Source organism: Gambusia affinis, linkage group LG16 (assembly GCF_019740435.1).
Source record: "Gambusia affinis linkage group LG16, SWU_Gaff_1.0, whole genome shotgun sequence".
NCBI lineage: Eukaryota > Metazoa > Chordata > Actinopteri > Cyprinodontiformes > Poeciliidae > Gambusia > Gambusia affinis.
In genome coordinates this window covers 3772608-3786314 of record NC_057883.1, presented here as the reverse complement: position 1 = coordinate 3786314, position 13707 = coordinate 3772608, and the positions used below count along the sequence as shown (strand labels likewise).

The 13707-nt window shown below is 38.9% G+C and overlaps 1 protein-coding gene across 5 annotated transcripts in view; it reads right to left on the bottom strand.

The window, feature by feature from the left end:
• slc4a11 (solute carrier family 4 member 11) overlaps positions 1–13707 on the bottom strand; it is a 140447-nt gene that overhangs the window by 21797 nt on the left and 104943 nt on the right. For all 5 annotated transcript variants that reach the window (XM_044142792.1, XM_044142795.1, XM_044142794.1 and 2 more), the window contains 4 exons: positions 13310–13519; positions 4141–4225; positions 2300–2425; positions 1307–1420 (listed from right to left, as the gene is read on the bottom strand). In XM_044142792.1, the coding sequence (XP_043998727.1) occupies positions 1307–1420; positions 2300–2425; positions 4141–4225; positions 13310–13519 (535 nt within the window). The remainder of the gene's footprint in view (positions 1–1306; positions 1421–2299; positions 2426–4140; positions 4226–13309; positions 13520–13707) is intronic.

Genomic DNA, 13707 nt, shown 5'->3' with positions numbered 1-13707 from the left:
TTGTTCCGTTCAGAAAGCTGCTGGAAATATACTACAATTATCCCCATGAGAATGTTCCCTGCACAGTTCCAACCCATTTACTTCAAAGATCATCCCACCACAAACCCGCCAAACAGCTTCGGTATTAAAACTACATCTTGGCATCAAAGTCGCTGCTTTTCTTCATCTCTGCTCCCTTTTGGAGTTTCCACCATTCAAGTTCATTTGCATTCCTCCCAACAAAACAATGCTGTTGGGCAGAAAACCGTCCAGCGGTTTATGTGCTGCGTTTTGTCTGAACTGAATAAAAGCTTTACTTGTTCCTTTTTTTTTCTTGAGCAAATGTGCGGACCTGCAGGCACCTGAAACCAGCTGTTACGTAACGTGGGCAAGAAAAAAAAAACAAAAAACAACACATTCTGGTCCATCTGCCCCCCTCTATGTGACGACTATTGGACGTTTGGACTTATTTTTTCTTCCTGGGAGAAATATATTCTAAATATTTCTTTTGACATCAAATTCAAACCAGATGTGAGCAACAAGCCCCAGTAATCTATACATACAAAAACAAATTAGTCCAAAGATCGAATTAAAAAAACGAAACATTGGAATGACAAATGGAATAAGTATTAAACGCTTGAAGAAACGGGTGTGCAAAAAGACAGAAAACCAAGGAGTCAGCTCAAATCGGCCAGTAGTTTTATGTGTATGCTGCTATTCACAGGTGTTTTCTTCTTTGTCTCCCAAACTGGAAAAGAAAGTTTGTCTTTACTCTTCCAGTCTGTCCTTTTTTCCTTTGAATGATCAGCAGACATTTCTGCTTTTTAAGTTGACATTCTGTCCAATGCAGACTGAAAAAATAAAGAACATAAAAAAAAATTAAAAATTGCATTCCCTACAGGAGTTATCTTGAAGTTAACATTACAGAAAAATGACTTTATTTAAGGACTTCATTGTGAATATGGATTACTTGGGTTGTCAAAATCTGATATGAAAGTAATGTAAATAATAACGTCAGGACTGTATCTTTGAAGCAAACTGATGACTTATTTTACAACCTGTCTGCTTTAGACACTCATCAACACCAAGAGTTTGAACATTGCTTTTCTGATTCTTTAGAAAAAGAATCAGAATATCAGAATATCACAGTATCATACTCATACCAGTATGATAGAGTTTTTTTATTTTAAATTTTTTCTCCGCCATTAGTTTTCTTACACTTTTGATGCTATCTTCTTAGCGTTTAAGACTCGTCTACCGTGCAAAACTGTGAGAGACGACTGCCTTGTTTTTGAGGCGAGCTGAATGAAACTACAGGAGAGCTTACCGCTGATGAAGATGGCGAGGGGAGCAGTGGTGAGAGGGATAACTAAAGGGGAGCCAGCGAACAACGAGTAGATGACTCCACCGATGCTCTGGCCAATGATAGTCTTCCGAACATCTGGGCAGAGAAGATACATGAAAAGGTTCTGATGAATAAACATGACGCCCTTAAGGTTCTGCTGCAAAGCTGAGCAGAAGCAGAAGGAAACTCATAATTCACTTTCTGCACCAGGAATGTTATTAGGCGAATTATCTGTTATTTTTACCCACAAATTAACTATAGATACTTGCTGCATGTTCTTTCTGCTACAATAAAAAAAACAACAAAAAAATAAATAAAACAAAAAAGAAACTCTTTTAAAAAAACAAAAAAAACCCCACACAATTCAATTTTAGGGGGATGAATAATGCAGGCTTGAGGTTTTTATAGTTAGAATACGTCAACCAACAAAATAATGAAATGTGAAAAATAAGAAGCAAAAGGCAAAAAAGTATCTTAAAAATTTCATTGACAGAACTTAAAAACAATACATATGGTCTCGTTTGACTAAAATTAGAAACTACGGTTTTGTTCTGACGTCTGCTGTGCGCCTGTCCAGTACAGCCGACAGTGCCAGTGTTATTTCATTATTCTTTAACACTTGTACAAAAGAAAAGGACTAGATGTCATCTGTGTCAAGCAAATGAGCTAAAGTCAGTATCTGATTTGTTATTTCAGTTTTTTTTTGCAGAAATTTTTTTATTGCAAAATTCAAAATAAAAAATAAATAAATGGATATGTCACAGCTTTACTCCATTTGTGAGCCCAAAAATATTTTAAAGATATTTTTTGTCATTAAAACTGTCTTAGATCAACGTTGACCTGTTTATACACTACATAAATGTTGGCTGTGTTATAACCAGTTGGCTCTGCTACTCCTCAGTGGGAACTTTACTTTGTCGTTCCGTGTTTGATAGAACATAAGAGTGTCTACACGCCGGCTGCGCGCTCCTATACCTATTTCGCCGCGGGTGCTCTCGTCGTTGAGGGAGCCGAAAGCAATCGCAGGAAGGAGGATGGCGATGTAGAGGAAGATGGCTGTGGTCATGTACTTCAGCAGGGTTTTATTACTTCCAACTATACCTGAAGGGAGACAAACACAAACATGAGTCATATGCATCTCATAATGAAGCGGAGGAGGCTCAGCACTTTAATTTAAAAACGACAGAAACGCTAGCAGAATCCATCGTTTAGTTCCCCTGCAATAAGGAACCTCCAGAGAGTGTGTGTGTCAGAATATTCTACTGTGGCTTACACAACCGACTGCCCCTTTGAAAACAGGAGTGATACGTTTTGCGTTTGTGTAATCCATCTCGTTGTAGGAGCGGTCATATGAATGATGGATCCCTCATGTTGGAATCAAACATTTTAATTGGCCTCTAATGTGATCGCTGGTTTCCGTGACCTTCGCAGGATGAACATTTGATCAAACTCACATGTCAGGAACGTGTTGATTCCTGTTGCAGCTTAAATAAAACAGAAATGCGTTGAGAGAGGAAAGGGCTGAGTTGCTTGTTGTGACTAACGCATTATTTAGCATGTGTGTGTGAGCGGGTGTGTGTGCGGCCTGGACCGGAGCCGCTTTCACACACTGTGGGTAAAGAGTCTGAGTTGATGACTCAGTGATGGTACCTGCCTTCAGCGACTGCATCAGTAAGGTATAGGGAGATGTTAGTGGTTGATGACCTGGGATATTATAATAATGTCGAACATAAGGAGGCATGTGGGAGACTTTAGAGTTATTTTTACAAGGTGCAAAACCCTGGATGAAACCCAAGGATAGCAAAGACCAACCTAAAAAAACAACAACAACAACAACAAAAAAGCACACGTTGTATTAGAGCTAGGATTTTCAAGTGGACACCACAGACTACTGTAGTGTTTAACTTAATCAAATATGATGCTGGTAGTGTAGCACATAATTGGATGTTTCAGCAAAAAAATCTTTCACATGTGGATCCTAATTTAGCACAGATGTTCTCAGGGTTTTTCTGTTTTGAAAATAAATAAATAAAATTAAGATGGAAAAAATAAGATGTTAGCTACTGAAAAATTTATGATGGCCACCATGATCACACAGGAAAATTTATTGTGGCACTAAAACTTGCCAATATTGATCACTGATGAATACTTTTGATAAGAACTAATGCATAACTGGACCCAGAAAAACATTTTAATTATTGATATTGTTTTTGTTGACGGACAACATGAATGTGCGTGGTGTCAAACCATGCATATTTATATTTTGAACCTTAGAAATTATATACATCACCTTCCTAAAAGAATGGTCTAAATCATTTTTTGCCCTTTTATTTTTCTCCCCAAAATCATGTTTTGGTAAAAATGGCTTCAGCCATCATTTTGGGAAGGAGGAGATATATGTTCTTGATCTTTTCTCCTTTATCTGGTGGCCATTTTTCAAAATGGCTGCCATGGTTGTGATGAAGCATATACATTTGCACTATTATTACCGGTTTACATTACTAGTGGTGGGCACGCTAAACTGTTAAACATATCAAAAACTGTGCAGAAGCTAATGTGAAAAACACAACCTGAGGCTTGAGCATGCAAACTTTTATGCTTGTTTCCACATTTGACAGATTTGTATAATAATATGCTGCACTATAATATGCATAAGAAATCTAAAACCCCTAAATGTACCAAATATGTAAAACATTACAACACTCTCTTTCTGTGAGGCAAAGTTTGAAAGATACATGAGGCGCTGCCAGCGGCACCCCGGTGGGGCATAGCAACACAAATGACTCACTTTCGCTACAAGTCCAGGTCCAGCTTACCATCTGTGAAGTCAGAAGGGTAGAAAGGCAGTCTGCGACGCAAGTCCTCATAAATCCCTCGGCCAGCTTTGAAGAAATCTTTACACTGTTGAGAGGAAGGAAAAGGTTAGGTTTTCCTCAAGGAAACGTCTCTCGCTGAGGAAAAGCTGGGACTGTGTCTTCAATGTTAAACTGAAAAACAGTAATGCAAGTTACAGTGCCTCGTAAACATCATGCCCGTTGGAGTTTTTCACGTTTCATTATGCTATAACTACAAACATGTTTGCGTTTTATTAGAATTGATGTTGTAGGTCAGCACGGTAATTCATCATTGCCAAGAGGAAGAAAAATAAATAAATAAATAAATAAATTTCAGCATTTCTGTTACGCCCACTTTATACTGATACCCCCAAATAAATTCCAGCGTAAACAATCGCCTTTCGTTACCTAATTAGTACATCAAGTCTGAGGGTGTGTTTATGCAGGGCCATTCTGTGAAGACCTCAGAGGTTTGATAGAGAACATTAGAGAACAAAGAGCAGCACAAAGATTGAGGAATGTAGCGCACAGGAATACAGATGTGACACTGTTATTGATGGACTACGTAAGAAAATAATGTCCTGAGCTTAGAACGTCTCAAGGACGGTCTATCACACGTATAACAAAGACTATGTCACTACTGCAAACCTACAAATACTTTCTACTAGCCATTTGGCTAGTTGGACAATAACAATAGCTAACAACTTCTTAACAAAAATATGTGAGAGAATGTTAATAATTTCACTGAACTCTGACCCAGAAAAACACAGCATTCTGGGGGTTGTAGGCAGAAGAAAAGTTTTAGTTGCTCTACCTCTCAGGTCCCAGCTATGAATGGTTGGTGGTGTGGTTAGCTAGCGTGGTTGGTTGGTTAGCTAGCAACAACTTGTCGAGGAGCAGTTTCATGTTGTCCCCCAACATACTCAGGTGTACTTCATTCCTTGTAGGCCCACATGTACGTATGACGAGTGTTTGAGTCGGACTCAATGCAGATGTCTGCCGGACACATCCGGACAAAGTTACATTTTTACGACTGCACACGCGTCCTTGGTGACACACAGATTCACGCGATAAACTGCTAGACAGGAAACAGTGTTCACATTGAACTGTTGTGTTTGTGCAACACCGAGATGATCATGTTGGGAGTCAGCGCAACCAGTCGCAACGCAAGAACGCCTAGCATGACTGCCTCTATGTGCAGCAAAGAACAGTTGTATGGTGGAGGAAAAAAAACTGAGCTAGCCATCCAACTAGCTCATCAAACTAGCTAGCATTCGTTCAGATTGTGGGAAAAGAAGGAACATGCCACTAGGAATGTAGACTCGACTTTGAAATCTCTATGGTCCACAGACAGAATATGTGTGGTATGCGAGACTATTTGGGAGGATGTTCATGTCAAAAGAACAGGGAGGAGTGAAAGGAGGAAATGAGTTCAGCAGCTCCTGATGAAATTGCAGATAAGAGGAAAGATCAAGCCACCAGTTTGGCAGGATTTTAGATATTTAAAACAAAAAACGAACCAATAAGTTGTTAATAGAGGCTGCAAAAGAAAGAGGTCTGTTTGATACACCTGGTTTCAAATTCATGAAAACAAAGTATTTTCCTTCTACTTCACATTTGTGGTGAATAACTGATGTAAAAGGTTGTAGTTAAAATTTATCAAGTAAAATTGCAATAATATACACTGAGGTGATCTAAAAATCTAACTGTGCTCCAATGTTAGCTTCCTTTAAGCACGTACTATTTGGATTAGTGATGATGTTGCTAATAGATCCACAAACAACTTTGTTCCACCATCGTCATAATTCATTTAAAGGCATTTCTTAACTAAGTTATTTGAAATCTCAAGATATCTTTAAGACATTTAGTGTCAGCTAAAATTACAGGAACTTTAAAATGTTTTCAAAGGGCAGTAATAAAAAAAAATAAAAAAAATCAAATACTGTGATAAAATGTGTCTCATGAGGAGAGCCCCAGGAGACAAAGTTTCTTCTACTGCAGAGGAGTAGTTCATTAGAGTTACAAGCCTCAGAAATGACCAATTAACAGCACCTCAGATTAGAGCCTTTAGGTATTTGACATGTCATAACATTAGCTCGAAGAAAACTCTTATTAATTAAGTCTACATGGTGGGAAAAAAAGCAAAGAGGGAGACTTGGAAGAAAACTAAAAAGTTCTGGTGTTTTTGGACATCCACTCAACATCTTTGTTTTTCTTTTTTTTTTTTTTGCTAAATGGAGTGTATCTAGATGTTAACCAGGATAGAGCTTTAACAAGGCAGTGAGGTAAACGTGTCCATTTGTTCACATGGGTTTGACTGTGTGTGGTGGACTACATGTGTGTATTCAGCCTGCATTCTCCAGGTATGTTGGCAACATTAAAAACAACCATGAAATTAAGTGCATTTTGCTGAACATTTCATCATGTCGTTTAAAAGTGCGTACCACTTCGTATCCCCTCTTTTTCTAAGCAATGTAAGCGTTTTGGAATGATGGGAGTCAAATTCACATTGCTTTGTTGCCTCAAGATGGGCTGTGTTAGATTGCTGTGTCTTGTTCGTTTATTTTTTCCCCCCAAACTTCATGATTTGAACTTTGGGAAAGTTCAGATCATCTATAGCTGACGCCCCTTAAATCATCTAAATCTGCGACCATTTGACATTTCAAAAATAAATTCGCTTAACACTCATGTTAAAAAAGAAATTATTGTTTTTCAATAAAACGTTTTGGCTCTAGGGTTTATTGCCATATCAAAATTGGTTTAGTTTTCAAAGCTAAAAAGAAAATACATTTTTGACCTCACAAGTAACAAGAGCAACAACCCGATCTTGCCACTGGTGAAAACCACAAAACGACGACAGCAAGTAGCTCGAGGATCATCACATCATATTTTTTAATAACTTATTCATGTGTAATTTTAATTGTTTATTTAATCAAAACAGTTTTTTTGACATTAACGTAACCCTGACAAAGTTATGTGAAGATTTGTAATGGAAACATGACTTATGTCTGTCCTCAAGGGGTCAAATAATTAATAACTGAATTTTCATAAAGTTGCCATCACTTGTTGCTGCTTCAGGCATTCAGCATGCTGAGGTGAGTGAATCTTTATCAGGATGTAGAGAGTGTCTGCTAAGTTTAAATAAAGTTTTTAAAAAAATCAAGTTATGTCATTGATATGACCTAGATGTGCATGAAACTGAAAGATACTACTTTAGTATATCAGATGTACAAATTAATATCGAACTTACAGATGAAAACTTATATAGTTGGACAAGGACTTTATGTTTGCTACTTGTTTTGGGGGGTTTGTGTTTCAAAAGACAGAAAAGAAGATAAAAAATACAGTTCTTTTCCCCTAAAGGTTTTATTGAATGTTGTGGTTTAATAGCGCATTCATTGGAAAGAAATCACAAATTCTAAGAAGGTGTCACACAAGTTTGTGACACCTATAACCAATATGGCTACTGTGTGTTTTCAAAAGTTGTGAAAGCTACAAAATATTTGACTTTCTGACTGACTACATCTCATTAAATCTTTCAGGCACCACACTGTACTACCTTTATGTGTGAATATGATCCTGGAGTATTTTAGAGCCTGTGGTTTTCAGCCCATCCTGCGTTCACACCTCCCAGTCAAATGGTAACGCAGCAGAAGCCCATTGTCTTCCAATCCACAGGTTTTCAGCCCATTCTCTTTGAAAATCAATAGAACGTGACTCGCCTACGTGATAATGCGAGGAAACTTCACAGACACAACTTTTTGGGATTTACCACTATTAGTATACTGCCAGCACTTTTGAAGACATTGGTTTGCGGGACACTTGTGTTGTTGAGACCTGTTGTGTTGTGTTGGGAGATGGTCACAGTGAGAAAGCTCCAGGCATTCAGCAAGAATGACAAAAACAACTAGGAGGATGTAAAGACGACCAGTTTAACATGTGAGTGGAAAAAACCCCAATTAAGAATACTCACTTTGTGTTGTATTTTTATTCTAGCTTCTAGTGTAAATACGTTATTACACTTGAAATAAGACAGAACTGACTTACAAGCAGATTTTCAGCTGACATAGGAGCTTGTTTGAAGTTATTTATTTAATTAGATTTTTTTTTAAAAGTACTATAGCCACTGGCAGATTATTTCTGTCCCTTATAACAAAACATCTTTCCCAAGTTAATGCAAGCTCCTTCATCTTGATGAAAAGTTGCTTGTATGTCAGTGTTTTAATCGTGTCTCATTTGAAGTGTAGTAGTGTATTGGTATCAGGAACTAGACTAAAACACTTGGTAGGTTTTAATATTTTTGTTGCGTTAATGCTACCTAAATACATCCACCTAACATGGATTTGAAAAATGATTTCTTCCACTTTCTTCGCCTCTCTGTTGTCTCCAACAGAGAACATTTGTCAGAGAAGTCAGTATGAGAAGTCAGATAAGAACCCCTTCCTGGTTTTGTACTTGCCAAACAATGCATCAAAGAACGCAGCTGGAAATGCTTCAGTTACGAGGTTTTTACAAGTTTTAGGGGATGGGGGAAAATAAATTTACATATTTATTTCAACTGACTGTTTTAGTCAGTTTCTTTGCGTCTTACATGGGCAGAATTATGTATTTATAAAATGGATACCATTTTAAAGCACAATCAAGTACAACCTTCATTTGTCATAAAAATGCTATATACGTCAAATATGACTTAAAAGAAATTTGACTTTGTGATTCAACACCTTGAAATTGGGCCTCTGTCTCTTTAAGAAACTCCTGATCTTTCAGAAACTCCACCTTCAGGAAGTCATCAGAACATGGCTTGTTTACACCGTCTTCCAAATTATTATGCAAATTGGATTTAAGTTTCATAAGGAGAATTTTTTTTGTTGTGCTATTAAATTTATAGATGATATTGTGTGTCAGAGCTCTTTGAATCACTATAATTAATTTCAGAGAGATGGTTGATTAGTTTGTCTGCTGAGCTCAATTAAAGGAAATCTACTTAAGAAGGATGTTCCACATTATTAAGCAGGCCACAGGTTTCAATCAATATGGGAAAGAGAAAGGATCTCTGCTGATGAAAATCATCAGATAGTGTAGTGTCATATGACAAGGTATGAAAACATTAAATATTTAACAAAAACTGAGGCATTATCATCGTACTGTGAAGAGATTTGTGGCTGATCCAGAACAAAGATGGGTTTGTACAGATAAAGACATGATGAGGAAGGTTTCTGTTAGACAAATTCATCGTATTAAGAGAGCAGCTGTTAAAATGCCCTTAAAGCAACTAACAGTTATTTGAAGCTGCTGGTGCCTCAGGAACCTCAAGGTGGAGGATCCTCCAGAGGCTTGTGGTGCATCAACCTACTATTGGGCCCCTGACCAGAGCTCACAAGCAGAAACGCTCTCAGTGAAGATTCATTTTCAAACAGATTTGTTCACTGATGACTGCTGTGCAACCCTGGATGGTCCAGATGGAAACAGTGGTGGATTGGTCATCATGTCCCAACACGGCTGTGATGTCAGCAAGGAGGTGGTGGAGTCATGCTTTGGGCCAAAATCATGTGGAGAGAATCATTGGTCAACCCTTCAGAGTCCATGAAGGTGTGAAAATGACCTCAGCAAAGTTTATGGACTTTCTGACTGATCACTTTCTTTCATGGTTCAAAAAAAGAGCCGAACCTTCAGTAGCAAAATCATCTTCATGCATGAGAATGAATCTGCAAGGAATACCACTGTGTCATTGGCTGCCATGGGTATAAAAGGGGAGAATCCATCCTCCTCTGACCTCTGACCTCAACCCTATTGAGAACCTGTGGAGTTCAATGAATTAAGATTTGTGCTGTGATATAAAAGAAGGTTCTATGTTAACATGTAACTCTGTCTGTTAAGATGTTTTTGATTAAAATAACTATTTTATTACATGTGACCACGTAATGCTGCTCATTCACATTATGACCGTTTGCAGTTCTTTATAATCCATAAAATGTTTAGAAAATCTGCTGTGCATAATAATTATAAATTTTGAGTTTTTTATTTTTGAAAAAAAATCTTGTTCTCATTGGGAGTTTTGTTCAGTAAAATTTGATTTATGCTGTAATAGTTAATGACTTGAAAATTATACTGACCATCATTTGCATTGACCATTTAGGAAAAAATCTGAGAAAATATTACTTGTATAAAAATTTGGAACACGGTGTATTGACCCTTTAACAACATTTTTACCAGTGTTTTACTGAGATGTAGCAGCGAGCTCAGCTGCTACATCTTTGTTGCCAATTTCTGCTGGCTAGTCTGAAGGAGCAGAGTGGAGGAGCTGCTCTGTGAGGCAGAAGCTTGGAAGCTTGGAAATTACAGCTCTGGGGGAGGAGCTTTGTCCTCGAAGGGGGAGCTAGGTCCAACCAAACGTTTTGCACAGCTTAATGGTTGCCATGGGAGATTAAAGAATTACTTAAACATGTACAAAAGAATCAAGGCAACAAGGTTTGTTTGTGATGAGAGAATGAAATTATAAGATTATGTAAAGCTCAAAAATGTAGATTTTACATAACACTGTCCCCATAAAACAATTCTAAGAACACTGAAGGCCAGAGGCTGAATCTAACTCTGGATGTTTTTAGCATTCTTTGCCCTAAATGTATACCGTGATGGATTTTGATTCAAACTACCTATTTGATGACTCAGAAAAGACACTGGTAACTCCAAACGAGGCTCTCTCGGCGATGATTTAAGCCCCCCAATCTGAGTCATCCGCCATAATGAGGTAGCCCTCAAAAGTTCTGTAATCCAAAACAAGGTGAGTGAAGCGGCATGGTCCCATTAAGGCGCGTGTTCACCAGAACGATAAAGGATGACAGAGCGATGACGGCAGCAGTCCAGAATGGAGGACTTGGTGAATTTTTAGCGCGGTCAGAAAGGGAATTAGCTCAACGACAGCCACGTGATTTGACGGGAGAGCGCTCCTTGGAAATATGAGCTTTTAGGTTGCACTACACACGGAGCAAATGTGAAGTCCTGATTGAGCTTATTAAGCAAATTATCCAATTAGCCAGTGTTTAATTTCCCTGCTAAGCATGACTTTACACTGTTAAGTGAAAGGAGGAGAGGAATTATGGGAGCAGGATAATCATTCCTGCCTCATTTGTCATCGTAAAAAGTTTTGATGGCATTTTGCAGAACGAAGCAATTTAGCTCGACGTGAAGAACATAAAAACAAACAGCATCAGCATTTTGCTCCCCTTTGTGTTTGCTGGTTTTATAAGGCCACGCATACTTACACGTGTGAGTGTGTGTCTCCGTATGGGGCGGGGGATGATCACCGGCTTTTGGCTCATGTGTGATAAACATAAAGTCTCACAGAGGGAATTACTGTCCACCTGTTTACCATTCGCTCCAAACGGTCAAAAGTGTGAGGCAATGGAAAGGGAAAGCATCAACAATTTGGCTTTTTTTTTTTTAAGTATGAGGAAGGGGTTTGCTGTGGGTGGTCTGATGTGAAGGAATGAGAAGGCAGTTTTCTGCTGACTTATTTTTTTAAGTATCGCTCTGCTGTTGATTGTACCTGCCCCAACTACTGCCATGGCTCAAATTTCCTCTCCTCCCTCCCCTACCTTTTTCTACCTTTATTTATTTAAAAAAATCTCAGTGCCAATCTTTTTCTCTGAGTGGCACTGAGCCCTTTTAGACCTGGGATAAATACCTGGCAAAATCCTGAGCGACTAAAAAAAAAAAACCAAGGACAAAAAAAAACAACAAAAAAAAAAAACAAAAAACGAGGGTAATGTCTAGGAGCCACGACCTGTCAAGGTAACATTAGGAGGTGATGTTGGTCCGTGGAATTGAATAAAGCCCCTCTGGCGTGCATGTGTTTGTGTGTGTGTGTGTGTATGTGCCTGGGCATTTGTGTAGCTAAGGGGTGGAGTGGCTTCTGACAGGACTGAGATGTAAGGTCATTTACCCACTGAGGAGGCCTGACAGAAGTTGATGGTGATTGATTAGGAGGAGAGAAAAGACGAATGAGTAAAGCCAGCTGAGTGAGCAGGACAGGGTGACAGGTGGTATCAAAGAATGAGGCGCCACTGGAAGAGCTTTAGGAAAAGTTCGAGCTGCAGTGGCTTGTAAAAGTGTTCACAGTGTTGCAGGCAGTGAACAGTGGCTCCGCTTTGATCCAACTCCGTCTAAAACGTCCAGTTCATTTGATGAACTTTGGTCCGCCTAAATATCTAGGTCTTGGTTTGATTAAAGAGAACTCTGGCACAGTTCGAATGCCTTTGTGAACGGTCAACACTCCAAAAGCAGGAAGCGGACTGTAGCGCAATACATACATGGGAGTCTAGGGCTAGCGGAAGAAATTATTCAAGATAAATCTTTTTCTGAAGATGGAAGTTGTGCTCAGTGTCTTCAGAGAATTCCCTGTTGTTTTCTTTGGTGGTTATGGTGCAGAAAGCGAGAGGATGAACAGCTTTGGTTTGTTTGGCTCAGTGCGGTGTGAAAGCAAAACAACGGCAGCTGAAAATGTAACAAATGTTGCAACTTTGGTCCCAATCGAACAGAGTCTACCGGACTATCAGGTGTGAAAACACCCTCAGAAGTCACCTCTACTTATTAATTAGGTGACTTCTGAAGTCAAATAAAGGTTTGGGACCTCAGTGAGCACTGCTCAATCCATCATCAGAAAATGGAAAGTGTGTGGCAAACCTACCAAGGCGTGGCAGTATATCCGAAACTGACAAGTAGGGCAAGGAAAACATTAATCAGGGAAGCAGCCAGGAGGCAGGTGGTGAGGCTGAAGGAACTGCAGAGATCCACAGCACAAGTGGGAGCATCCGCTGACAGGATGAGAATTACTGATGGACTCCACAAATCTGGCCCTTTTGTAAAAGCGTCAAGTCACAGTGAGGAGAAAGATATAAAATACACCGTACACAGTTTGGCACAAATGATGGGGGAAACAGCAAACATGGAAGAATGTGCTCTGATCAGATGAAGTTAAACTTTTTGACCTATGAGTAAAATCACAACATTTTTTCTGCATAAGGTACTGAGACAGACAATTTGCAGTTGTCTGTCTTTGTAATATTTTTCTTATTTAAAAAAAAAAAAATGATACCCTATTTTTGTACTTTTTTCCCCCCTTGTTTTAGAAAGCGGACTTTTTTCAGTGCACCTTGAGAGGTTTGTGATTGCGGGGGACCGTCTCCTTCTTCCCCAGAGGGATGGGCTGCTGGTTGGCTGCTGTGAGCTGGTGCCTCTGGAACACCAAAGCCTCTTTAAACTCCTCCTGCGTCTTTGTCTCCAGCAGCTTCTGCCTGAAGGAGATGTCAGAGAAAAGGGTGCCAAACGTCCTGCCCAGCTCCATCGCCGTCTTGGTGCTTTTCTATGAGAGACAGAAAAATGACAAACACTGATTGTATCACACAAGTTATCATAGTGTTTTAAAGTCTGCTTCAATTATTATTAGGAAAAAAAAGGGATTTTGTTTTACGACAAGGCCAGACTAAGATTTTTTATTTTTTATTATGTCATAATATTAGCCCAACAAAAGACACAATATTGCTAGAAAGT